Source organism: Porites lutea, chromosome 5, assembly GCF_958299795.1.
Source record: "Porites lutea chromosome 5, jaPorLute2.1, whole genome shotgun sequence".
Lineage (NCBI taxonomy): Eukaryota > Metazoa > Cnidaria > Anthozoa > Scleractinia > Poritidae > Porites > Porites lutea.
The window spans coordinates 13,562,768-13,584,769 of record NC_133205.1 but is presented as its reverse complement, the minus strand read 5'-3'; the positions used below and the strand labels follow the sequence as shown (position 1 = coordinate 13,584,769).

General features: G+C 38.6%; 1 protein-coding gene across 1 annotated transcript in view; it reads right to left on the bottom strand.

The window, feature by feature from the left end:
• Positions 1 to 14,572, bottom strand: part of LOC140937928 (probable E3 ubiquitin-protein ligase HERC1) — a 138,468-nt gene extending 123,896 nt beyond the window's left edge. Inside the window, exons 1-4 of the mRNA XM_073387490.1 lie at positions 13,524 to 14,572; positions 12,832 to 12,966; positions 10,599 to 10,788; positions 9,631 to 9,704 (exon numbers count right to left, since the gene is read on the bottom strand). Coding sequence (XP_073243591.1) covers positions 9,631 to 9,704; positions 10,599 to 10,788; positions 12,832 to 12,966; positions 13,524 to 14,447 — 1,323 coding nt within the window. The 5' untranslated portion in view covers positions 14,448 to 14,572. The remainder of the gene's footprint in view (positions 1 to 9,630; positions 9,705 to 10,598; positions 10,789 to 12,831; positions 12,967 to 13,523) is intronic.
• Positions 14,573 to 22,002: the final 7,430 nt, after the last annotated feature.

Genomic DNA, 22,002 nt, shown 5'->3' with positions numbered 1-22,002 from the left:
CTTTGGCAACAACATTTCTGGGTCAGATGACTACAATATTTTACTCTATTTCTCACTCATCCATGGCAATAATAATATTACTGTATTTGTTCCAAATTACAGTTCTGTCTCTCACAAAAAATATCCTACATGCTTGTAGTAGCTGCAAATGTCGGCCGCTGTTACATTCCCGAACGCTCTCAACACTGCGTATTCCAGGTTATCCCACACTAGTTCCTGGTATCTTTACTTCGACAAATATTTCAGCTTCGAAAATACCTCCTGGACAGTATTCAGATCTGGTGAACACACTGGGAGGAAAACGAGTTCCATTCCCAAATCATTTAGGAAGCTTCGCTGTGCTCTTTCCGCTTGGCCATGATGCGCGGCTAGATTGTCCACCACAACAATGTCGCCAACTTCGAGAATTGGTGTTTGTGTTATTGGATCAACTGTTGCGAAGCGTCATCAAAGAATCGTAAAAACTGTACAGAGTTTGACGTTCCTTCTATGATGTTTCCACATTTTACTCCATCATACCCAACTAGAAAGTTCAGGGTGAGGTTTGCGGTAGACAAGTATCTTCGCCCTTCTACGCAATCTTCAACGACAGATGAGACACCAAAGTTTCTGTGACCGGCATCAGTCGGTTAAAACCCTGCCTCATCGAAAAACTTAACACAGGAAGGATCTTTGTCTTTTAAATAGTCAATGTACAACTGAGTGTACACTATATTTTCAGGAGAACGCTCTGACCGACATTTCGTCAATCTTTTTCGGGAATAGTTGCGGCCACTTGGAAGTTTGTTACTAGTATTTCTGGAAATCGTTGATGTTGACAGTTCTCCACAGTCACCATGAATGGCCAAATCATCACGCAATTCTTTAAGAGAGGATGAACCACTTGCTTGCACCATGGTCTCCAACAGAATAGAGTCTTGGAAAGTTCACTTAGGAACTGTTTGAACGTGATTCAACGTTTTGGGAGCTGTGCTTCCAGTCAAGTTGTACTGCTTAACGATTTTTGAAACGGCAATCTTGCTGATGCGTAATCTTCGCCCATTGTGGTGGCTACTTACCCAACACATTCGTCTCTGTGGAAGGCAAGAAGGCAAGGTGTTCTTGCCTTCCACAGAGACGAATGTGTTGGATAAGAAGCCACCACATTGTTTGAAATAAAGATTCTGGGGTTATTACCTCCCATTTTTCCGCTCTTCTGAAAAAGAATAATCCTGTGCAAGTTCTTTCACTTGATTCCGCAAAATCGCTTGAAAGTGGGATGCCTTTCTGATGATTTCTTCCTTTCTTCTCTTTGAGCAGTGTCGAGAAGTAAAACTTAACATTTGGGCGGGAAAACTTCAAAGTTTGACACCTGAAACTCAGATGTTTGACGTCACGTGAAAACATGTTTTGCGCGCGTGCGTTCACGAGTAGATGCAATCAACAGTAAAGTAACTGGACATTTCCCTTCCCCGGTGTGAAACATTTTAGGCTGAAACTGTTTCGGCTGTGCACTCAAACCTCCTTCTGGTTTTCGTAGGCCCTTCTGCAAACTCAACAAATTCGAGGTCGTCATCACCAGTTCATGATTCTGAAATCCTCCAGTCTCATTCCGTGGTGTTCTTGCCTTCCACAGAGACGAATGTGTTGGGTAAGTAGCCACCACATTGTTTGAAATAAAGATTTCGGGGTTATTACCTCCCATTTTTCCACTCTTTCAGAGAATTTCTTCATCCTTCTCTGATACTTGTCAAGCTTTGTTGGGCGCTTAACACGGCCAGCCAAGCGAAGCTGTTTCGCTTTGCCCTCCAACATATGGTCATGTACATATACAATGGACAGAGAGTAGCCTTTGTTCTTAAAGTGTCTATCAAGCGATGCTATCATTACTTTAAGGCTTTCTGGTTCTTAATCTTCACCTTGTTTATTTTTTACTTCAGCGTAGAAATGCTCAAACAAAGTGTTAAGCTCAGCGGGCTCATAATTTTCTTTTTTATCAGTAATTTTCTTCTCTATGCACCACTTCTTCCAAACAGAGAGCCAAAAGCCAGTGCGTTCCACGGTGTTTTCATTTAATTTGTAGGGCTGTTTTTCAGCTCCTCTATAGCTGTTGCGGTCGCAGAGCAAATCTGCTAGAAACACCAGCCACCGCGGTTTTTGCTCAAAACTGGTCCAGAGCAGAGCGGAGCCATTAGATGACATATTTGATTGGCTCTCAGCGAGTTCCTTTGTTTATTAAACAATCAGAACGCCTCGTTTGTTACCTCTTTCTGTACTTAATTACCTTTTTTCTCTACCGTGTTACCAGAAAACTGCATTTCTCTTAGCCAATCACAATCGAGAACTTTTTTCATGTATATTATTATAAAGATTACACATAGTAAAAACAAAAAAATAACATAATGTTGAAGTGTAACTCTGTTACTGTTCATTCAAACACCCAACAGCTTGCACTACAAATTTGGCACTTGTCGAAAAGTCTGAACTAGCATGGGTGATTTCGGAAATGAAATGAAAATAGTCTTTTTTTTAAGTTTTCGCTAAGGGACTTGTCAGAAATTAGCAGGGGGGGAGGGGGGGTGGAAACAGAGGGAGGGTCACAACATTTTGAGACTCAGAAAAGGGAGGGGTCATGAAAAATGAGCCGTTAAAAGGGGGAGGGCCATGCAAATATAGCCCGTGATCATGTAGAGGTTCACCTGCAGAATAAAAGGAAGTTTCTTATTTGGTAAAAAAAAAAAAAGAAAAATAATAATAAACAACAACAGAACATTATGGATATAAACTGTGAAGTACTATTGCAAGAATTTAACAAACATCTACTTTTCATTTATTACACGGCAATGCTATAGAGTCTTATTGCATTTTTATTATGAAGAATGTTGTTATTAATGTTATTAGAGTTTTGGCTATCCTATTCATCACTGTCTTCAGCGCCACCATCAATGCTGCTGTGAGCATCTTGATCATCATCATTTATGTCATCAGCATTGATACAATCACTTTCATCATCATCATGATTTTCATTTAAGTTGAAGCTTGGATATTGCTGGATAATTTCCTGTTATTCATTGGTGAACAACCCTTCTCAAAGATGTATTGGGTATATGGCCGTTGTGTTTTGTAAAGGCCACTTATTCCTTCATAATGAAGAGATAATGGGCCAATAGGCTCTGTAACATTATGCCACTCTTGCTGAGGTGCAATGGTCTCAATAACTTTTTTGCAGTTAGCTTCCATTCTTTTTGCTCTAGGTTTTTTTTGCTTTCCTTTTATTTTGTTTTTGTTTCCTCTTTTCTTGTTGGCTTGGAATACTGAACCTTAAAGAGCCTGGAACATTTTTCTCTCAATTCTGTAAGGTGGGGAGGGTCATGATATTTTAGGCCAAGCATAAGGGGAGGGTTAGCAAATTTCACTCCCATTGAAGGGATGGGTCACCTAATTTCTAAACCCAAATTTAAAATTCCCACCCCCCCCCCCCCCTTCCCCCCTGCTAATTTCTGACAAGTCCCTAAAAGCCCATTATTACCCTGCATACTACATAGGAGCAGGTTGTTCTGACTGAACAGTCCTGATATTGTGGAATTCTCTTCATGAAAATATTTTATAATGCATGCTTTGATCGTCCTGAATATTGAATGGGTGCAATTTGTCTGGCAAAAATGTGAAAAACTGCAGAATTATAGGTTTAAATAGGGCAAAAAAGAACAAATTCTGTATTCTGTCCGAGGTCTGTACAATACACAAACAGCGCCTGATTGTACTGTTAACCTCAGATGTGATGTGTAAAAAGTATAAAAGACTGGAAAGAGTTTGTAAAGTAAACTTGTTGAACATAATTATTATTTTGGCCCCCCTTTAAGGCAAAGGAATGCAACCGATAAATTATAACGTGTAAATTGGCTGCCAACGAGGACTATCGTGTCTTATAACCGGCCTTTATAGCATAAAATTATATTTCGGGGCTGTCCAATAAAGATTCATTTATTAACGTCATAAAAAAAGGTGATGTAGGTGGGTGACTGGGTTATTTTGATAGGGAGGAATTTTTTTCCAAGCCTAATGTACTGTGATCAAAGGTGCATGATTGCTATTTCTTGGTAGCCTGCGAAAACATCCATTTCTCCTCGCTCTTCGCCGCTGGGGACGTTTCGCACGAAGGAACGTCTGAAACTCAGCGGCAGAAATTCCATACTGATGACGCAAATCAATGTTTACATAATAAATCCGGCAGTCATGGGCTTCCAAATACAAATTTGTCCAATTTTACGTGTCTTCTGGTTTATTTTGGTAAAGTGTTGCGTTCATCTGCCAACGAGCTCCAGCAAAACTCAAAGGCGAGTATATTCCACAAATATTGACTGTTTTGCTCGAGATTCTTCGCGTTTACATTTGACCTTTATGGCCTTTTGTCTGTCATTCGTAAACAATAGCTAAAATAATGTAACTACTCCGTCGACCAATCAGCGCTTCTGACTGGATTTCGGACAGATTTTACGTCATCAGTAGAGAAGTTCTGTCGCCGAGTCACAGACGTTCCTCCTCGTGAAACGTCCCCAGCGGCGAAGAGCGAGGAGAAACGGATGTTTTCGCAGGCTAATTTCTTGGGTGTACATATAAAACTATAAACTCGATGTAAGATTTGAGTGATTCTGGTTATTTCCCTCAAAAGACATATGAATCTGCCCTAAAGTTAACTCATTTGTGGATTACAAGTTTATTGTTTGATTTAAATTATAAATTCAGAAACAGGAGCTTCACTTTTAGCCCTGGCTAAATCTATATATTACTGAACATTGTATGAGGCTGTAAAATAAGAACGTGTAATATTTTACATTTCCATACAATATGACACATTAATAATGTATGCGGATGATACCCTCATCTATTATGCTGCCTCAGATACTAACCACCAAAGATCACATATTCAATTATCTTAGGATGAATAAATATATTATTCTTGACAGACCAATCCAAAAGGAACTTGACCTCATCATTCAACACTTGCAAGTGTTGAATGATGAGGTCAAGTTCCTTTTGGATTGGTCTCCGTCTGTCAAGAGCGATATATTTATTCATATTAGATAACTGAATATGCGATCTTTGAAACTTCCACGAAACTTAATCAGTTTTACTCTGTTAATCTAAGTGAAATTTACCTCGGAGGTCAAGTCCTAAATTGTGTACCTTTTTATGAGTATTTAGGCATAAACCTAGACCAGTCACTGTCTTTTAAGGAACATGTTACTCGCCTGAATAACATGATATCTAGTCAACTTGGTTTGTTAAGTAGGGTACTGTACAGCCCCCGAAATGATCCGGACCCCGAAATGATCCCCAACCCTGAAATGATACCCAAATCGACCCCGAAATGATCCTCATTTCTCTTCACGTCGACCTTGAAATGATCCCCAATTAATTATTGGAATGGAACGGTATTCCATCACTGAATTATTACAAATCTGTTGCAGCGTTTACGTTCTTAAATCGCGTTTAACATTTCGCTACAGTTTATGTGATTTTTTTCGCTTTTTTCATCTAATCGCCTTTATGTATACTATTGCATCTTCAACATTATTTTAAAATTTTAAAAAGTGTTAAAACACCATTTTTAAAATTCAATATCCATGGCATTGAACGCGTTGCAGTCAAGAAGACTTTTGCAGGGACTGATCAAACAAATAGAGTTTAGTTGCGATATTTCGACTTGCCAATGCCAGTCTTCATAAGGTTTATTGCCATATCACGAAATGACCGGAAATTACGTAATATGATGTGGCATGGTGTGGCTACTTTAAAAAGACAAGATAACAAAAAATAAAAGATATACTATGTATAGTTACAGTTCATCACGTTTACTGATGCCCAGAGGCTCAATTGCCTTAGCTTTATGGATAAGGTGGGGCTTCACGTGCTTTCCTGAAAGAATCACGCCCATTTTTAAGTTTTTCAATAGGAAGCAAAAGGACAAAAAGCATATGATTGTCGGAATGATTACTGGTTAGAAAGTGTTCTGAAACTGCAGTGTAGATGTAATTACCAGTAGGGTTGAGTATAGGTCGTCTGTGTTCATTAAAACGGTCTTTGAGGCTTCGTTTGGTTTCTCCAATATATTGTAGACTAGTAATAGTTGACACTACAGCTGCCCCCGCTCTGTATATAGTATTCTTGCCCCTGGTGTAGCTCTTTGAAATATACCGATTCATATTGAAGATGTTCAAACATATTCCATACATATTCCATACAATAAGTGAGATAAATACAGGAAATAGACGTAAGGTTCCACACACAGTTTCGGTTCGATTTACACAGCTTTGATCAAAACATAATCATTCTCAGTTTCAAGAATAGTTTATTCTAAACCATAAGAAGAGATTTAATAAGAAGTTTAATTTTTCGCTATTTCTATTTCACTTTTTACATTTAGTTCATTTCATTTGCCGGAAAGTAAGCCTTAGAAATCAAAAGGACGTTTGATTAATTCCCGCTTGCGCATTCTAGTCTTATTTTAAACTCATAGCGGAAGGACATCTGTGAGCAGGAAATAAGTCAGCACAAAATTTGATCGTCGACGAATTTCTGTAATTGTCCATCGTTCTGCTAGTGATACGCTAGCCATTGAATCATTCGCTCGTCTTGCTTGTTTTGGGACGAGTCTTCATTCCGGTCAAAGAGAGAGGAAAAGTGTCTAGCAAGGTTCAGCTGAAGGTTTCCAATCAAAGATTTGTGAACTCGTGTCTGGCAAGCTCACTTAGTGTTAAAATATACACTGTTCTACGCACCTTATAACTTCATCTGCGCTTAACGAGTGTCTTTTGGTCCATCACTTTCATAACAACTACTCCACAGAATTTCACTGATAACACGTAACGCAAAAGAGTATCGAAGTGTTCCTTCGGGATTTTTTGTGTTTTACGTCATCCTAACCATTTCGTACTTGCGGGCGCAAACAATAGAAACGTCATCATTACCTACCGATTCCTCGCGGCCCCTGTTCAAGCAAATCGAGATTTATTCTATATTGACTGTATGACTGAATATTTCAACTGTAAGTACTTTCCTTAATATACGCGCAAGTTACTAGAGTGCCTCCTCGGGATTTCACCTTCTGGGCGAAATCCCTGCGGGGGCAATTACACAGGCGACATTGAATCAAGTAGATAACATTAAAAGTTTAACAAGTTATGCAAGGCATGCTGTTTTAACACCAATTTTTAGAATCTAACATCTATGCAGTTTTCTCTATAACCCGGGCTATAATCACCTAAGCCGAAATAATTTTAAAAAATGTTATGTTTCTTGATGTTATCAGTTGCAGTTCATGGTGTTACTAAAAATATACTAGATTTTGTGTATTTTTTTGAAAATAATATTTTCTTTTACTGATCCAGTTCAAAGTGTAATCCCAAATTAATGTCATGTGGGCAACTGAAGATTATTAGTGAAACTTAAGTTATAATGTTGTGCATTTTGCACGATCCATAGTTCTAGGATATCATTCCATTCCTAAAATTAAATGGGGATCATTTCAGGGTCGACGTGAAGAGAAATGGGGATCATTTTGGGGTCGGTATCACTTCGGGGTCGATTTGGGGATCATTTCAGGGTTGGGGATCATTTTGGGGTCTGCACAGTACCTCATAGCTTAACGGTCTATGCAGCTGAGTCTTTACGACCAGGATACTTCCCAAGTTAGATTATTGTGATTTTGTTTGGAACAACTTAGCTCCTCCTAGATATAAATCTTTAGAACGACTTCAAACAAGGGCAGCAAGAATTTATTGTTCTGAAGGATAGCAACTATTATGGCAATTAAGTTGGAAGTCCATTAAGGCGCATTCTACTATGCACAATTTAACTTTTGTTTTTACAGTAAGTGTCTCCATAACATTGCTCCAGATCATTTTAAGAGTTATTTTATCAAGTCTTCACATATTTATTACACTAGGCATAAACGTTTCTTTATATATTTTAATTCCTAAAGTCTGTACAGAATTTGCCAAGAAAGGAACATTTTATACTGGAGCCCAGGCTTTCAATAACTTGCCACCGCATCTAAAGCAAGTTGACTCTACAGTGGTTTTGAAAACACAGCTTAATGATATTATTTTTCAGAGAACTGGTAAATCTTTTACCGTTTTTATGGAGTGTTAATTTACTTAGTTATATAATTCTTAGTTTTTAGCCATCAGCATTGTACATAGTTTTTACATTTTCTGATAGTTGATATGTTATAGTTTTTTTTTTTCCTTTAATATTTTTATTTTTAGTTGCCCAGAGAACCCATTTATAACAGCTTTAGCTGACTGGTTTACTCTTGTTAAATTTATTATTATTATTATTATTATTATTATTATTATTATTATTATTATTATTATTATTATTATTATTATTATTATTATTATTATTACAAGTGATACCTTTATAAGTAAATTATAATTATTTTACGCTATACGAGTTTAAACTTAAAATTTCATCAAAAAGGGTTAGCTTTTTGTCTTGTGCCACATAAATATACGACGAAGTCATGGTTCAAGGTCGTCCACTATAGTGAGAAGTGATTCCATTTGCTTTCATTGAAATGGATGGATAAAAATTGATCACTCTTATTGATGTACAAATCATGTCCAGTGACATACAAATCATGTCAAAGGGAAAGTAAAATCAACTTAAGTCGTGGCACAAGACGATTAATAAAATAGATTTACAAAGAGAGATACAAATTGCTCTTACTGAAAAGAAAACAACAACTTAATAACAGCCTGCAAACCACTAAGCTGAAACTTATGTCATGTTAGGCTCCTTTTAAACGTGGAATTTCTAATGAGTGCTGAACACCTATTTTAGCCCATGAAAGTAATTAAATATGGCCGTAGATTCAGATGTCGGATACGATGGTGCCATATTTAACTCCTTTTATTGTAAATATTCCAAGTCTCTAGAAAAATTTTTTATTTAATATGGATAAGGGTTTCTATAATTAATGCATTATATTCGGCACATGTGACAAAAAGGTACTTTAACCAAAACATTCAAAATGCTTTGATCACATGACTGATAACTTCATGTCCCTAGTTTTGGTCATGAAAAAAATTATCAGGTAGAACATCACTTTCCCACAAATTTTCTCAGGCATGTACGAAAAGGTTGACTCTCTACAGCCCTTGGCCTAGTCTCCCAACTTTTTTGCTCATATTCATTACCCCCTTAAATTTTAAATGCCAGACGTCAACTGGTTATTTTTAAATGCCCTACACAACTAAAACCTCAAATATGCCATTTGTTTTTAACTCATTAATGAAATCTTGTCACAACAACAAAAAAACCTGATTCAGAAACATTCACATGACTGATGACGTCATTACCTTAGATGTAACATGGGAATATATCTTATGGCAAATGTTATCTTGTTGTGGTCTGACAGTCTTCTATGTATAAAGTTGTCAAAGCTTTTTAAAAAATTACCTCAAAGAATTCTGGAAGATTTTTTAATGATAATTATATTTTACTTTTAAAATTATTATGATGATGCACCAAACCTACAAAACTGTACTGCATTTTTGAACCTCCTATTGCTTCTGGTATTATGGTCTCATAAGGTCAGTATTTGTTCTTAAAAAAACCAGCCTTTCTATTTCTCTTAACACTTACTTTTCCACAAGCATGAAGAGTTCCTTCCGGAGAAATGATAAATGTACAATACTGGCCAGCCTCTACCTGCAAAGGTAAGAAAAAAAAAGTAAAAACAATTGTCTATGTCTATTTGTGAGCAAACACAGGCAAGCCTGGTTAATGTTTGTAATGGAGGTGTGTTGATTATCAACAAAAATCAATGCTTAAACTTTGAACTTAGAAAGAAGGGTGACAAAAATTTGGGTTAATGATCAGGAATAAGTTTGTTGGCTCCATTACCCAGCAGGTTGACTTTAGTTTGGAAAAAAAAGTGATCATAATACATAAATTTCTTTCTACAGTAGTTTGTCAGTAAACCCTTTAAGAGCATTTCGTTATGGTCAGTGGTTGGAAAACAAGAGAGTGATGTGTTTTTTGCAAAGGTACCAACCCAGTGTTAATTTCAGCAAGCTATTTTCAATATTTTTGTCTATTTAGCATCTTTCATTTGCTATATCCAACTCCTTACACCAACAAACCAAAGTACTTTGCAAGAACTGTGATCTCTGTGATCAAGTTGTTGTCCGTGTAGAGGTTTCTTACATGTATATGATGGCAGTTAAAGGCAGCATGGAAGGTCTAAGTGACCAGATAAGATAAGCTTTTTCATGAAGCTTGGATGTTTGTGATGCAGGCAAGGTGGTTCACTGTCGAATTAATATTTAAGTCCCCATTACGTGTGTTTTGGTTAAGCTCTAATAATAAAACAAGTTTGCAAAGTGTTTCACTTGTTTATCTTGATTATTATGCTGAAAACGTATTATTATGTAACAAAGTGAGAACCAGCTGCTAGTGACTACAGTAAGATTGTTGGTGCAGATGTAACAGAACAAAATTTTTTAACCTACGATGATTCTTGATTTCCTCTGTTTCCTAGGCCTGATTCATGAATAATTAGAGAAAGGAGACTACAATTAAAGAAAGATGACTCAGCTGTACCTGCAAAGCACTTCCAAAGGATGCTGATAGTTTAGCACTCAAGATTTTGTCTGTGCTTCCTTCTGCAAGCTGATGGCTGCTATTGCTTCCCCAGACAAACACTTCATCACTTGACAGTGGCTTACTACCATTCACGTGCAAAGTGTTCACTCCAGGATTTATGCAGGATTTTTTGTACTCTTTAGATAATCTGACAATCTGAACAAGTATTAAAGAGTGTTAGTTATATGCAGAGATAATTTCTTGTCTTATTTAAACATGGTTTCAATTGTGGAAAGATAAAAAAATAACTGGACATTATTAGAAAAGGAGAGCTTTGAATCACAGGACTGTTTCTAAGGGCTGCAGGCCAGAGAACAGGGATTTCCTCCAGCAACAATGAGCATGGCTCTTGGCCACTTTCATAGAAACAAAGGAAAATAGAACCAAAAGAACTTCCTAGCTGCTCAACCCCCTGCCTAATGACTTTCAGCATACAATTTTGTTGTAGGTACAGTTGTAAACTCTGTTCTCAAGTTAACTCAGAATTTCCATTTTTCTTCTATGAATAATTAGGGATACAAAACAAAGGAAGTCATGAAAAGAGTAGCTTGAACACTGGTTTAACCTAAAAACAGATTTTATCCACAATAATTTATACAGCCTATACATGGCAACTTGAAACCATGATGTCAGCCCTGACAAAGATGCTGGAACTAGTGAGCTACTAAAGGTTTTAATTGTATGATAGCTGAATGATAATGCACATGGCAAACCCCGACTTCTATTCATAAGTGCTGAATGTGAAATGCTGTACTGAATTACAGTTTTGATGAGAAAACTATATTGATGACCCTTAGTACATGTAACACCCTTCAAGTTCTACCATGCACAACAGTACAGGCCACAGGAATTGCAGCAATACATGCACCAGTCCAGCAACTAAATTATTGTCAATGCGGTTTCACTTTGTTAATAAATATTTGTGCAGTTTAATCCTTGAAGCCTCTTTTAAAAAGTCCCGAGGCTCTTTGCAACACCGTTGAAACAAGAATGATTCACTGCGCTGTTTAAAATCTTTTCAAGGTTACGTGATGTACTACACGTTGGTAGTTTATTTTCATTTTGTTATAAACTGGGCTAGGTTTCGAAAAAATTGTTTTCTTTGCCTCTTTGCTTGCTTTAGGCTTGTAATTCTTTTATTGTTATTTTTTTGTTTGCTGGCTAGATTTTTTTCCAACATCAAATTTTCAAACAGAAGCAACTCTATTATTTGTATCAACCATTCCTATCTCCTCAGGCAATCTGATCCATTTTTAGCGATGAGAATTGCTTGTTTCACATGGAACACTTTTCTCTGCTTAAGTTGTTGTTTTACCAGCTTCTCTTCGTTAAAACTTTACATAAATGACCCCAAAATTAAAAAATACAACAAGTACTCATTTTCCTCAAATACTGGGGCCAGGTTTGACAAATAAATTTTGGTAAATAAACAAGGAAGTCCCAACTGTGGGAACTACGAGCGTAAGCTTACGTGAAATCATTTTATATTTTTAAAAGCATACCACAATCAACTTCAGCCCATGCCGCCGAGGAATTAATGACATGTTAATCAGGTTAATCAATAGTTAACCTTTAAAACATGTATCTACAGTTTCGTTAAACTAAAATGTTCTGGAATGAATATCCAGTTAAAATTTGCCGTTGGTTCCATTCCGTTGAACGAAATGGTTACACTGACAAATTAAAAGAAAACACACAGTACAATGCAGAGAATGCAACTCTTTAGTTCCAACTTACAAAAAGATTCTTTCATGATTAATAAAGCCATTTTGAATGTGAAAAAACATGATCCAAAACATTTTCCATTTTAAATCAAGGCGTGTTACTGAAATTTAAATGTGAAGAGACTGATCGATCAGCATATTACAATTTAATGTAATGAAAGCTATACATTAATTGTCCATGTAAAATATTACACACATGTTTTTTGTGTGTATTTTACATGTAAATCTGCAATATTGCACACAATTTTTATGCGTGTAAATGCTGCAATTCCTGTGGCCGGTACTGTACGGAGAGGGAGTAATTTCTGCCCTGTAAACTGTGACAGTTCTGACAGAAATACTACCATCAGCTATGTTTTGGAAGTCAACACAAAACATTTTGCTTGCCAATGTTGCAATGCAAAATCATATAAAATTATTTCAACACTATTTTGTTCTTTTATTAAATTAAAACTGAACACCAATTTAATATTACCTCTTGTAAAAGACAAATGGCTGCAGTGGGAAGAGACAACAGACCTGATTCCGCTGAAGGCAGCTCTGGCTCTGGAATATTGTTTGTCTCATTCTTTTTAGGAGAAGATAATGGAGTGGTAGATGCAGAACAACTCTACATTTTCAACATAAAATACAGGAAGTAACAGTTAATAATTAAATCTCTAGCAAATACGGTCAGCTCTCTTTATAGTGGACACTGTAGGGACCTCGAGTAAGTGTCCTCATTAGCGGGAGTCCAAACACATGTAATAGTAGGAGTCAGTTTCAGTCAAACTTCTGCAGTTTTTATTTGCCTGGGTTTTTGCTGCTCTCCGTATTATCAGAGTGCCTGTTATAGCCGGGTGTACGCAAGGCAAGAGTTGACTGTAGCAGGGCTGTCCCTAACAGCTGGCAGCAGACAGAATTAATTGGCTACTCACTAGACTGTTTATGCCAGAATAAAATGGCTTGACAACTTTTGTTTTAAACTCATTGAGTAATTTTTGGCAGCTTTTATAGTTCAACAGGCTCTCCAGTGTTAGATTTCCTGGCAGTGTAATGATAACTATGTACCAAAAAGGCTGATTTTTATTGAAGCCGTTACTTATCAACTTAGTTATTAACAACTGAGGTGCAGTCACGGATGAGTTGGGTGTGTATCACAAAAACCGTTTTTCTCTCTAAACTTACCATAGATTTTCGAATCTGAATGAGGATATCACGAAGGCATTTAACAGATATTCCAGTTTGAAAAGCAGGCTTGTTGCCATCATTAGTAGAAATGCAAGTAACACTAAGAGCAATTTCCATCCACTCCAAAAGATACTTGAGAGATCCCCTCAATGCAGTGATTCGTAAAAACAGTTCACAAGCCAACTGTCTTCCAAGGGCATCAGCAGCTGAGCTTGGAGATAAAACTCCCTTGAGAAATGATGTGACTTGTCGTAGGCAATCAAGCCCCATTGGAGGCAGCTTAGACTCATTTGACAGAGACAGGGGTGGGATAGACGATAATACATCACAAGCTGTTAGTAACACATCATGACACAATTGTCCATTATTAAATTGCCATGACTGGCGAAACAAAGCAAATAATAATGACAAGCCAGTTTTAACGCCCATTTCTACCAGCACTGCAGAACCTTCTTTAGTTTCTGATGTTGTAACATTGTCCTTTGTAATACCTGTAGATTTATCGCAGTTGCTCTTCTTTAAACAAGTTACTGGTTTAGATGATAAGCAGTGGTATTTGTTCGTCAACGCGAAAAATATCCTTTGTAAAACTAAAATTCGGCGACGTAAAGTGCAATAAAAGGGAGAATCGCAGCAAACTGTACGTGCAAGGGATAGCTGGCTGTATAAAATGTCGTTCAAAAATTCGTCTTGTTCCTGACAAGATACACTGGTCAGTCCACGCTCATATTCCGGCAGATTTGGACCACGAAGCTCCAGAGTAGCATGTGGTATTGGTAAAGTTTCTTTGTTATTAATAAGCTTTTGATGAAGGAAAACAACACCTTGTCTTGTCGCTAACGTCCCCACATCCTCCCTCGACCAAGAACCATCGAAATGGTCGAGCCACTGAAGCTTTAAAGAATTTGACATTTGAAACATAACCAACAACTACTTAGTAAACCGAATTAAACTTCGAATCCCTTTTGAAGTTAGCATATCTTCGTAGGTCACATTCTTAAATTTAATGTCGCTGAAAACAAAACTTTTTTACTCCCGCCGTCCGCCATTTCTGAAGCCGCAAAGGACGCTGGGACAGACTTGCATGAAGGACTGAGCACTAGAACCACAGGTATCTCAAGCTCGTAGGACCATCGATCGCACTGTTGGCTAACCTGAATTTCAGACGATTACTTCAAGTCGTTTTTTAATATACCGGTACTCCCTTGGTGACGTGTTATTGAGTGAGCAAAAACAAATCGAAGTAATCGTCTGAAATTCGGGCTAACTGTTGCGTAACGTTCAAACTTAAGGATTAATTGGTATGGGAGCTTATGGGAGAAAAAACGATTGTTCCTGTAGCCTACGAATGTGGAACAGGGGCACCCAAAGACGTTTTTTTCCGCGTAAAAACATTGAAGACACTTTTTATGCTATCAAGAGTACCTTTAGATCTCTCAAAAAAAGCGGCGTCAATTTAAATGAGAATTTTTGTGATTCCTCTCTCCATCACATTTTTGAATCTAAAAATTCTAGGACTCCTTTTTCCTACCAAAAATAGCCTAACCTGGGGAATGAAATGTGAAAATCGCAGATAATTTTTAGGAAAAGCTTCGAAAATTATAGGTGAATGGAACGGTCAAGCTAGGAATTTTTAGCCGTCCTCAAGTAATAAAAATTTCTAGGGAATATTTGCTTCTCCGAACAGATATTTAACAGAAAACAGTCGTTGGGTGCCCCTGTACTTAAATAAAAATCGGCTAACCTCTCTTAAGTTCTATGCTTCTTCTGTCCTGCGTGGTTTCTGAGCCGATTTACGACTAGTTAATGATTTGCTTTCACCATAAGATAATAGGCTAGGCTACAGAAACATTCGTTTTCTACTCCCATACAAATCCTTACAGTTTGAACTTTACGCAATAGTACCGATGGTCATATTTCGAGCTTGGGCCACCTGTGCTAAAACAATCTCATTTCCAAACAGTGAACTTCAGCTTTTTAGCCGCCTGACCCTCTCACTTTACATAAGCCCCCAGTTAAAGTACAAACATTAACCACAAAGGACTGCAAAGGACCGCAAACGAATATACCGAAGAACGTAGGATCTATAAAGACCTGATCAGCTAAAATAAAAAGTAGACATATTATCTGCAAGCAAAATACTGCAATGCTGATCGTACTACGTGAAAATTAACGCTGCAAGACATCAACACGACACCGAAAGAGCTCAAAACCCTCTTTGGCGCTCGTAAGTATGTCGTAACAACACAGAAAACTCTAGTGAAAAATATCCGCGCACTCTGATTTAAGCCCTGACCTAGAACTCTCAACGCCCACAAGAACCACGCCATACCACGTGTCTTCTGGGGGGCAAAAATCCACAAGTGTCAAGTTGATGTCTCGCAGAGAAAAAAAAAATTGGCCAAAACCAACCTATAAAACATGGACAAAACCATGTAAGAATTACGGCATATCGGATCTATAAAAGGGCGAAACAGCTGTCTATGGCTACAATCCTGCTCTGTTTTGAGTTCTTTCGGTGTCGTGTTGATGTCTTGCAGAGTTAATTTTCACGTACAGTCAATTCTCTCTTAACGGACACCTCTATAAGACGGACACCTCTGTAAAACGGACACCTACAGATGCTCCCTGCCTTTTCTTTACTCCCCTTATTTGACTCTCTATAAGACGGACTTCTCTCTAAGACGGACACATACTACTGGTCCCAAAGGTGTCCATCTTAAGGAGAGTTGATTGTAGTGCGATCAGCATTGCAGTATTCTGCTTGCAGAATTTAATATGTCTACCCCAGTTAAAGGTCCATCTACCTACCCTCAAAATCCCTACATTGGGATAGCGCAAATGAGACTGGGTTCTACTGATGCTGTCACGTGTAAACAAAAGAATACTTACCGGTTATTAGCTCCCCGGATATGAGCCCTCTCTAGCTGAAGTTTTGAAGCTTAAACAAGCGAGTAAATTGAAAAAGGATTTTGATCAGCACTGCTATGCAGATTTTTTTAAAGTTTTTTTCTAAGTCCAGTTGTACGCCCTTCCAGATATCAGCCATCAGCCTCCTCCCCCCCCCCCCCCCGTTTTTAAACTTTCCTAAAAATCCCTTAGGGTATCCATCATCGGATGGGATGGGCAACCCGTCACCCATGTTTCAGCCTGTTCACTTATATTTACCCCTAAATTACCCACATTTCATCACGGTTTTCAATATACACCCCAAATTATTCACTTTACATCCCTTTTGCCCACATCTACCGCTAGTTGCCCGCGTTTGTCAACGTTTATCTGTGTTTACGCTAAAGGTTGATCCCCACTGACGCGTTTTTGGCCACGCACGTAAATTTTAATCACGTAAATAAAATAGAGGCAAGGTAAAAAATGCTGAGCCTAAACGAGAAGTTGAGCGAGGTTCAACTGTTACGCTTACAAGCGAGCTCTCATGCATTTCCTCTATTTTATTTGCGAACGTAAATACGGACGTACGCACGTAAAAGTTACGTGCCACTGGAAATCAACCCTAAGTTGCCCACGTTAAAAACCGTTTATCCATAATCACCGCAAGTTGACCACGTTTCACCCTATTAAGCTATATTTAACCCTAGTTACCCTCGTTTCTTCCCTTCTGTTTTTCTATACATGCACAATAGAAACCGGTTATTACGGACGCCAAGAGGATATGCCATTTATACCGTCTGCATTATCCGTGTGTCACGGACACACCTTTATTGATCTAGAGTCTAAAACAGACAATTATGATTGCACTAACACGAGACAATCAATGTGAAAAGCTTATTTAGGATGCGTCGGTCATCTGATGTACATACATCCTTGTTAAGTTACATCAATGCTATACTTCTATTTAAATACTATTACCCGTTCTAGGCTAGAACGTGTGGCACGCCAGATACGAAAAAACACTTTTAAAAAAAAACACCCTTGAGAAGTGGCCAAAAAATAGCAGGAAACGTATTCCCTTGTAATGTGATAACACGAAACAGCGGGGAGATTTTGAGTGAAAAACACAGAGCTCTGAATACCTTGTTACAGAGACTAATACAAAATAAGTATAATTTCAAAGAATGCAGGTTCAAATACCTATATAAGTTATAAAATTAAACATACAGATCTAAGCACGCAAGAATTGAAACTATCGGAAAAATAAACTTTGCAAAACAAAATGAAAGCGAACACGACGACTGAGTTGACGTAAAATGGCAAAATTTTAGCGTACAAAGTTTAGCTTATATTTGCATTCTGGGCGCTTTTGGAATCCGCTCATTTGAAACTGTCGTAACCGGATGTGTGTTGCTTAGTTAATTTATACAGTGGGTTTTCTATTTTGTGAGTATTTAAGGATTGGTTTGTTCTTATTTCTTTCTCTTCGCATGTTACCAGCACTGGTTTAGCTTAGTTTTCTGTTATGGCTAATGGTTCTCCCTTTTTTTTTTCAGTGTTGGAAAGTTGCCTATTTAATGCGTAATTGCCCTGAGACTGCCTTTTTCAGACTGTCCACCGAACTGGCGCGCATCAGAGGTCTTGCGGGGGGGGGGGGGGGGGGCGTCCTGGCTCTCGTGGTCTGTACATTGGGAACTGTGGATTTAATGATAAGTCGGCGACCCCCCTCCCCCCAATACTAATGGGAGACAAAAAGGGTTAGATGATTACTGAATGAACCTTAGTTTTACCAGCAGTCCCGGCCCAAGTATATCTCCCCGCTTTTTATTCATCGCGGTCTTAGAACATGTTGAATCGAAATTACAAGACCTCAAGAGATCCATTTCTGAAGACCAAGAAGACTGCGTACGAAAAGGTTAAAGAAGATAATGCCATTAAGTGAAACAAAGTTGGTAACGAGAAGCAATTGAAATTGAACGAATCTGTGGAAGCCAAATTTGATTCACCCATCGCCTTCATCAAGAGAGAATGATCATTCTCTCTTGCCTTCATTTATAAAAAGAAACTGAATAAGGCGAAACAAGAGCTGGAAGAGGGTAAGAAGCTTTAGAAGCTTTTGCCTGAACGTCAAAATTAATTAATCTTGCTGGTCGATCTGAGTGTAGTTGGGCCACGGTTTCGGCCTACGTAACTGCACAGACCACTTGGCGGATACTCCTGAAGACGGACTGCGTATTTATAAACCTGAAAAGCAGAGAAGGTCGGAGACGCTAGAAGAGAGAAATCGCCGGTTTAATCGGGTGCTGCTAATTACAAGTCTAATCATGCTTCTTTTACTCTTCTTACTAATTCACGTCTCGGCGAGACGACGCTTTCAAGTCCCTTCGACAACCCTTTTCGATAAGCTGCCTTTCTGCCCAGAACTCAGTTAAGGAGAGGAACCTGCTTCGCTTGTGGATCGGAACGACATTGGAGAAACAACTGACCCAATCTCGTCTCTTCAGCAAGATCGGATAAGTCAATCAAGTGATGCCTCTGATGTCTTCAGATTCCCAGGGAGCACATTGATTTTTGGTGCAATTCCGTTCGCGCTTCCGACTTCATCATCAACAGTACTGTTGAGGTGTACAAAATTCCTTTCTTTGATTTGTCTGAGAATTTTGTTACTCCTAATAGATATTCGGCGTTCAAGTTTAAAGATTTTATCAAAATGTATCACTCCTGTGCACATGGTGCAGAAGTCCACTGGAAAATGCAGGCTTATTTTTTATCTTTCGTATTTAAACAGATTTGTTCATTTTGGAAGCAATCCGTTTGGTACGAAAATAATCGCACTGTGTTTCATTTGTTTCAGTCGGGCTAGTTTTTCTTCACCTTTGCTTTCAAATCTGGATATCATCACGTCGAAAACCTTTCCAGATCATCGCCAGAATCTGGGTTTTTCTTGGAGTTTTGGTTCAGTTGTCAAATACTTCGTTTTTACTGTTCTGCTTTGCCATTTGCCATTTTCACAAAGTTAGTGCGTTCGCTCGTTAATTACTGACGAAGTCTTTGGCGTCGTGTTGTTACTTTACTGGATGACGCTATTGGCGGGGGCCCCGCTTGTTTTGTGCTTACCAAGAGCTTAGTTGGTTAGGTGTCGCTCTGATTTGGACGCTACGGGTTTCTTTGTGGACGTTCAAAAATCGGTGCGGGAGCCCTCTCAATTCGGTGCCTGGCTTGGATAACATCTAAATTTCAGTCTTAATATAATTTCTGTTCTTCTTCTGAAGATAACAAAGCTCAAGGAAAGCATTTCCCGTATTCTTGCTCAGCGTTTTGTTAACACTAAGGAACTAACTAGCATTACTAGTTAGTTGAACTCTATGTTTTTGACTATCGGGAACATTGCGCGGTTGAGGTCTTTTTCAATGTACGCTCAGATTTCAGCTCAGAATTTCTGCTTTTAAACCTTTTCACTGGAAGATTCAGTCGTGGAAGAATTACCCTTTGGCAATCAATTAAGATCACCTCAATGGCCGTCGTATTTGGTTGAAATCTAGTACATTAAGAGCTGCATATTCAGATGCGAGTGACTATACTATTGATATAGCGGTTATATTGTTGAACTTGGTCCCATGATTTAGCAAAAAAAAGTTCCACAATGCGTGAGATTGTGGCCCTTACAGACGTTCTGCATTCGTTTGCGCCTGAGCGTTAAATGTCAAATAGCCAACGGAAACCAGTTGTTGCGCGTATTATTGATGTCGGTAGTAGGAAGTCACAAGTTTCCAAGAGGACCACAGGAATTCAAGCTATGGAATCAAATGTGATGATTTATCTGATGATGAAATAGCACTCTTCAGGTCATAACAAATCATGCTGCCAACTGAGCACATACAACCATTTTACGTTCACGATCACAAGCATGATGCAATATGTACGCATGGAATCATCTCTGGAATCATAACCTGATTTCATGGGTGCACAAAACATCATTGCTGTTCCAAACTTATGACGGCTTGCTGATTTCTGGATTTGGGCACCCATCCAGGCTCAATAGATACCCCATGACGAACGCAAATTTGTGACATTTGCGTTCTTCATGGGTGCCCAGAGCTAGAATTGATCAAGCAGATTCGTTTATTGTTGACTTCGATGATTGGTCTGTAGGTCCTCACATTTTTCGCCAATTAGACTTGAAATGGGGGTGTCACCCTATTGATCGGGCGTAACCATTTATTACCTATATTTCATTCCAGGTTTTGGAACCCTTACTGTGAAGCTATGGACTCTGTTAAGAGGTCGTGGGACTTTGATAGCAATTGGGTTTGTCCGCCACCTCACCTTGTTCCGAGGGCTCTGAAGCACATAAGGTCTTACTGCGCACAAGGTACTTTAATCGTTCTCCTTTGGCGCCCGGCTCCATTTTGGCCTCTACTTACAACGGACGGGTTTCACCTGGCTTATTTTGTCAAAAACTGAGTGGACCTTTCCTCCTTGAGGACGACTTTCTGCGTGAGTCGCCAGGAAGATGTTTGGGTTTGGCTATTCGTGTAATATATTGATTTTAGATCTGCGTGATTTTTTATTGCCGGGTTTTGTACTAGTGATCAAGGTTGGTACATTCAATGTTCATTTGCATCAGTTTGGTAAGTTATTCTTTTTCCGGTGTTTTTTTTTTTTTTTTTTTTTTTTTGGGGGGGGGGGGGATTTCCCTGATCCCTCTCAGCGGACGTGTGTTTTAATATAATGTGCCAATGGGTAGCTTCATCGTTTTTAGTGATTCTTGTTTCATTCAGTGAGTGGCAATCGGTTAGTCTGAAATTGGTGGGTGGCCTTCGATAGCCATCGGGTGGTTTACGCAGACCCCATTAAGATTACTTGATTTAGCCAGTGGTTGGCTTGCGCGTAGTCAGTGGGTGGCTTTTTAGGCAGATGCAATTGGCTTAAACGAAAAGTATCCCGTTACTGCGCATGTACCAAACTTTGATTTTTGGACAGGATGTCGCGAAATCAAAAGATGCGAGGAGAGTAAGAGAGTCTTGAAAAATCCGTTTGCATCGCGCTTGGCCGGGTTCAATACGACACTAAAACTTCTCAGGATTATAGATCAATGATATATTGTTCCTGTTAAGTTTCGATTTGGGCAAAATCTGGATTTTTTGGCGTTACCTTTATTGCCGTTGGCCGGAGGACCAAAAGATTGGAAGCACTTTGATGCCGATTGAAGGCTTATTTCTTCTGCTAGCTTCCATACAAGCTCAGATAATTGTGAAAGGAATACGCAGAAATGAAACAGCAACAATAAAGACTGTAAGAAAGAATCTGTTGAGACATTGATGTGACTGAGGAGATCTTGTGGAGGGGAGCTTCGTGAAGCAGAATGTTTTGCAACGACGCGTTAGTAAACTTTTAAATGAATCTCCCTACGGCCGACAAAATCGAACAAACAGGCGTTACATGTTTTGAAAAACTAGTGACATGAAATCATAATATCATTTTTGACTAACCTTTGTGATGATTCATAGCGTAAAGATTGCATTTTTCTTTATGTCTTTCAAACGTTGAGGCTAGAACGCGAGCAAATCAGGCAGATATTACTGGA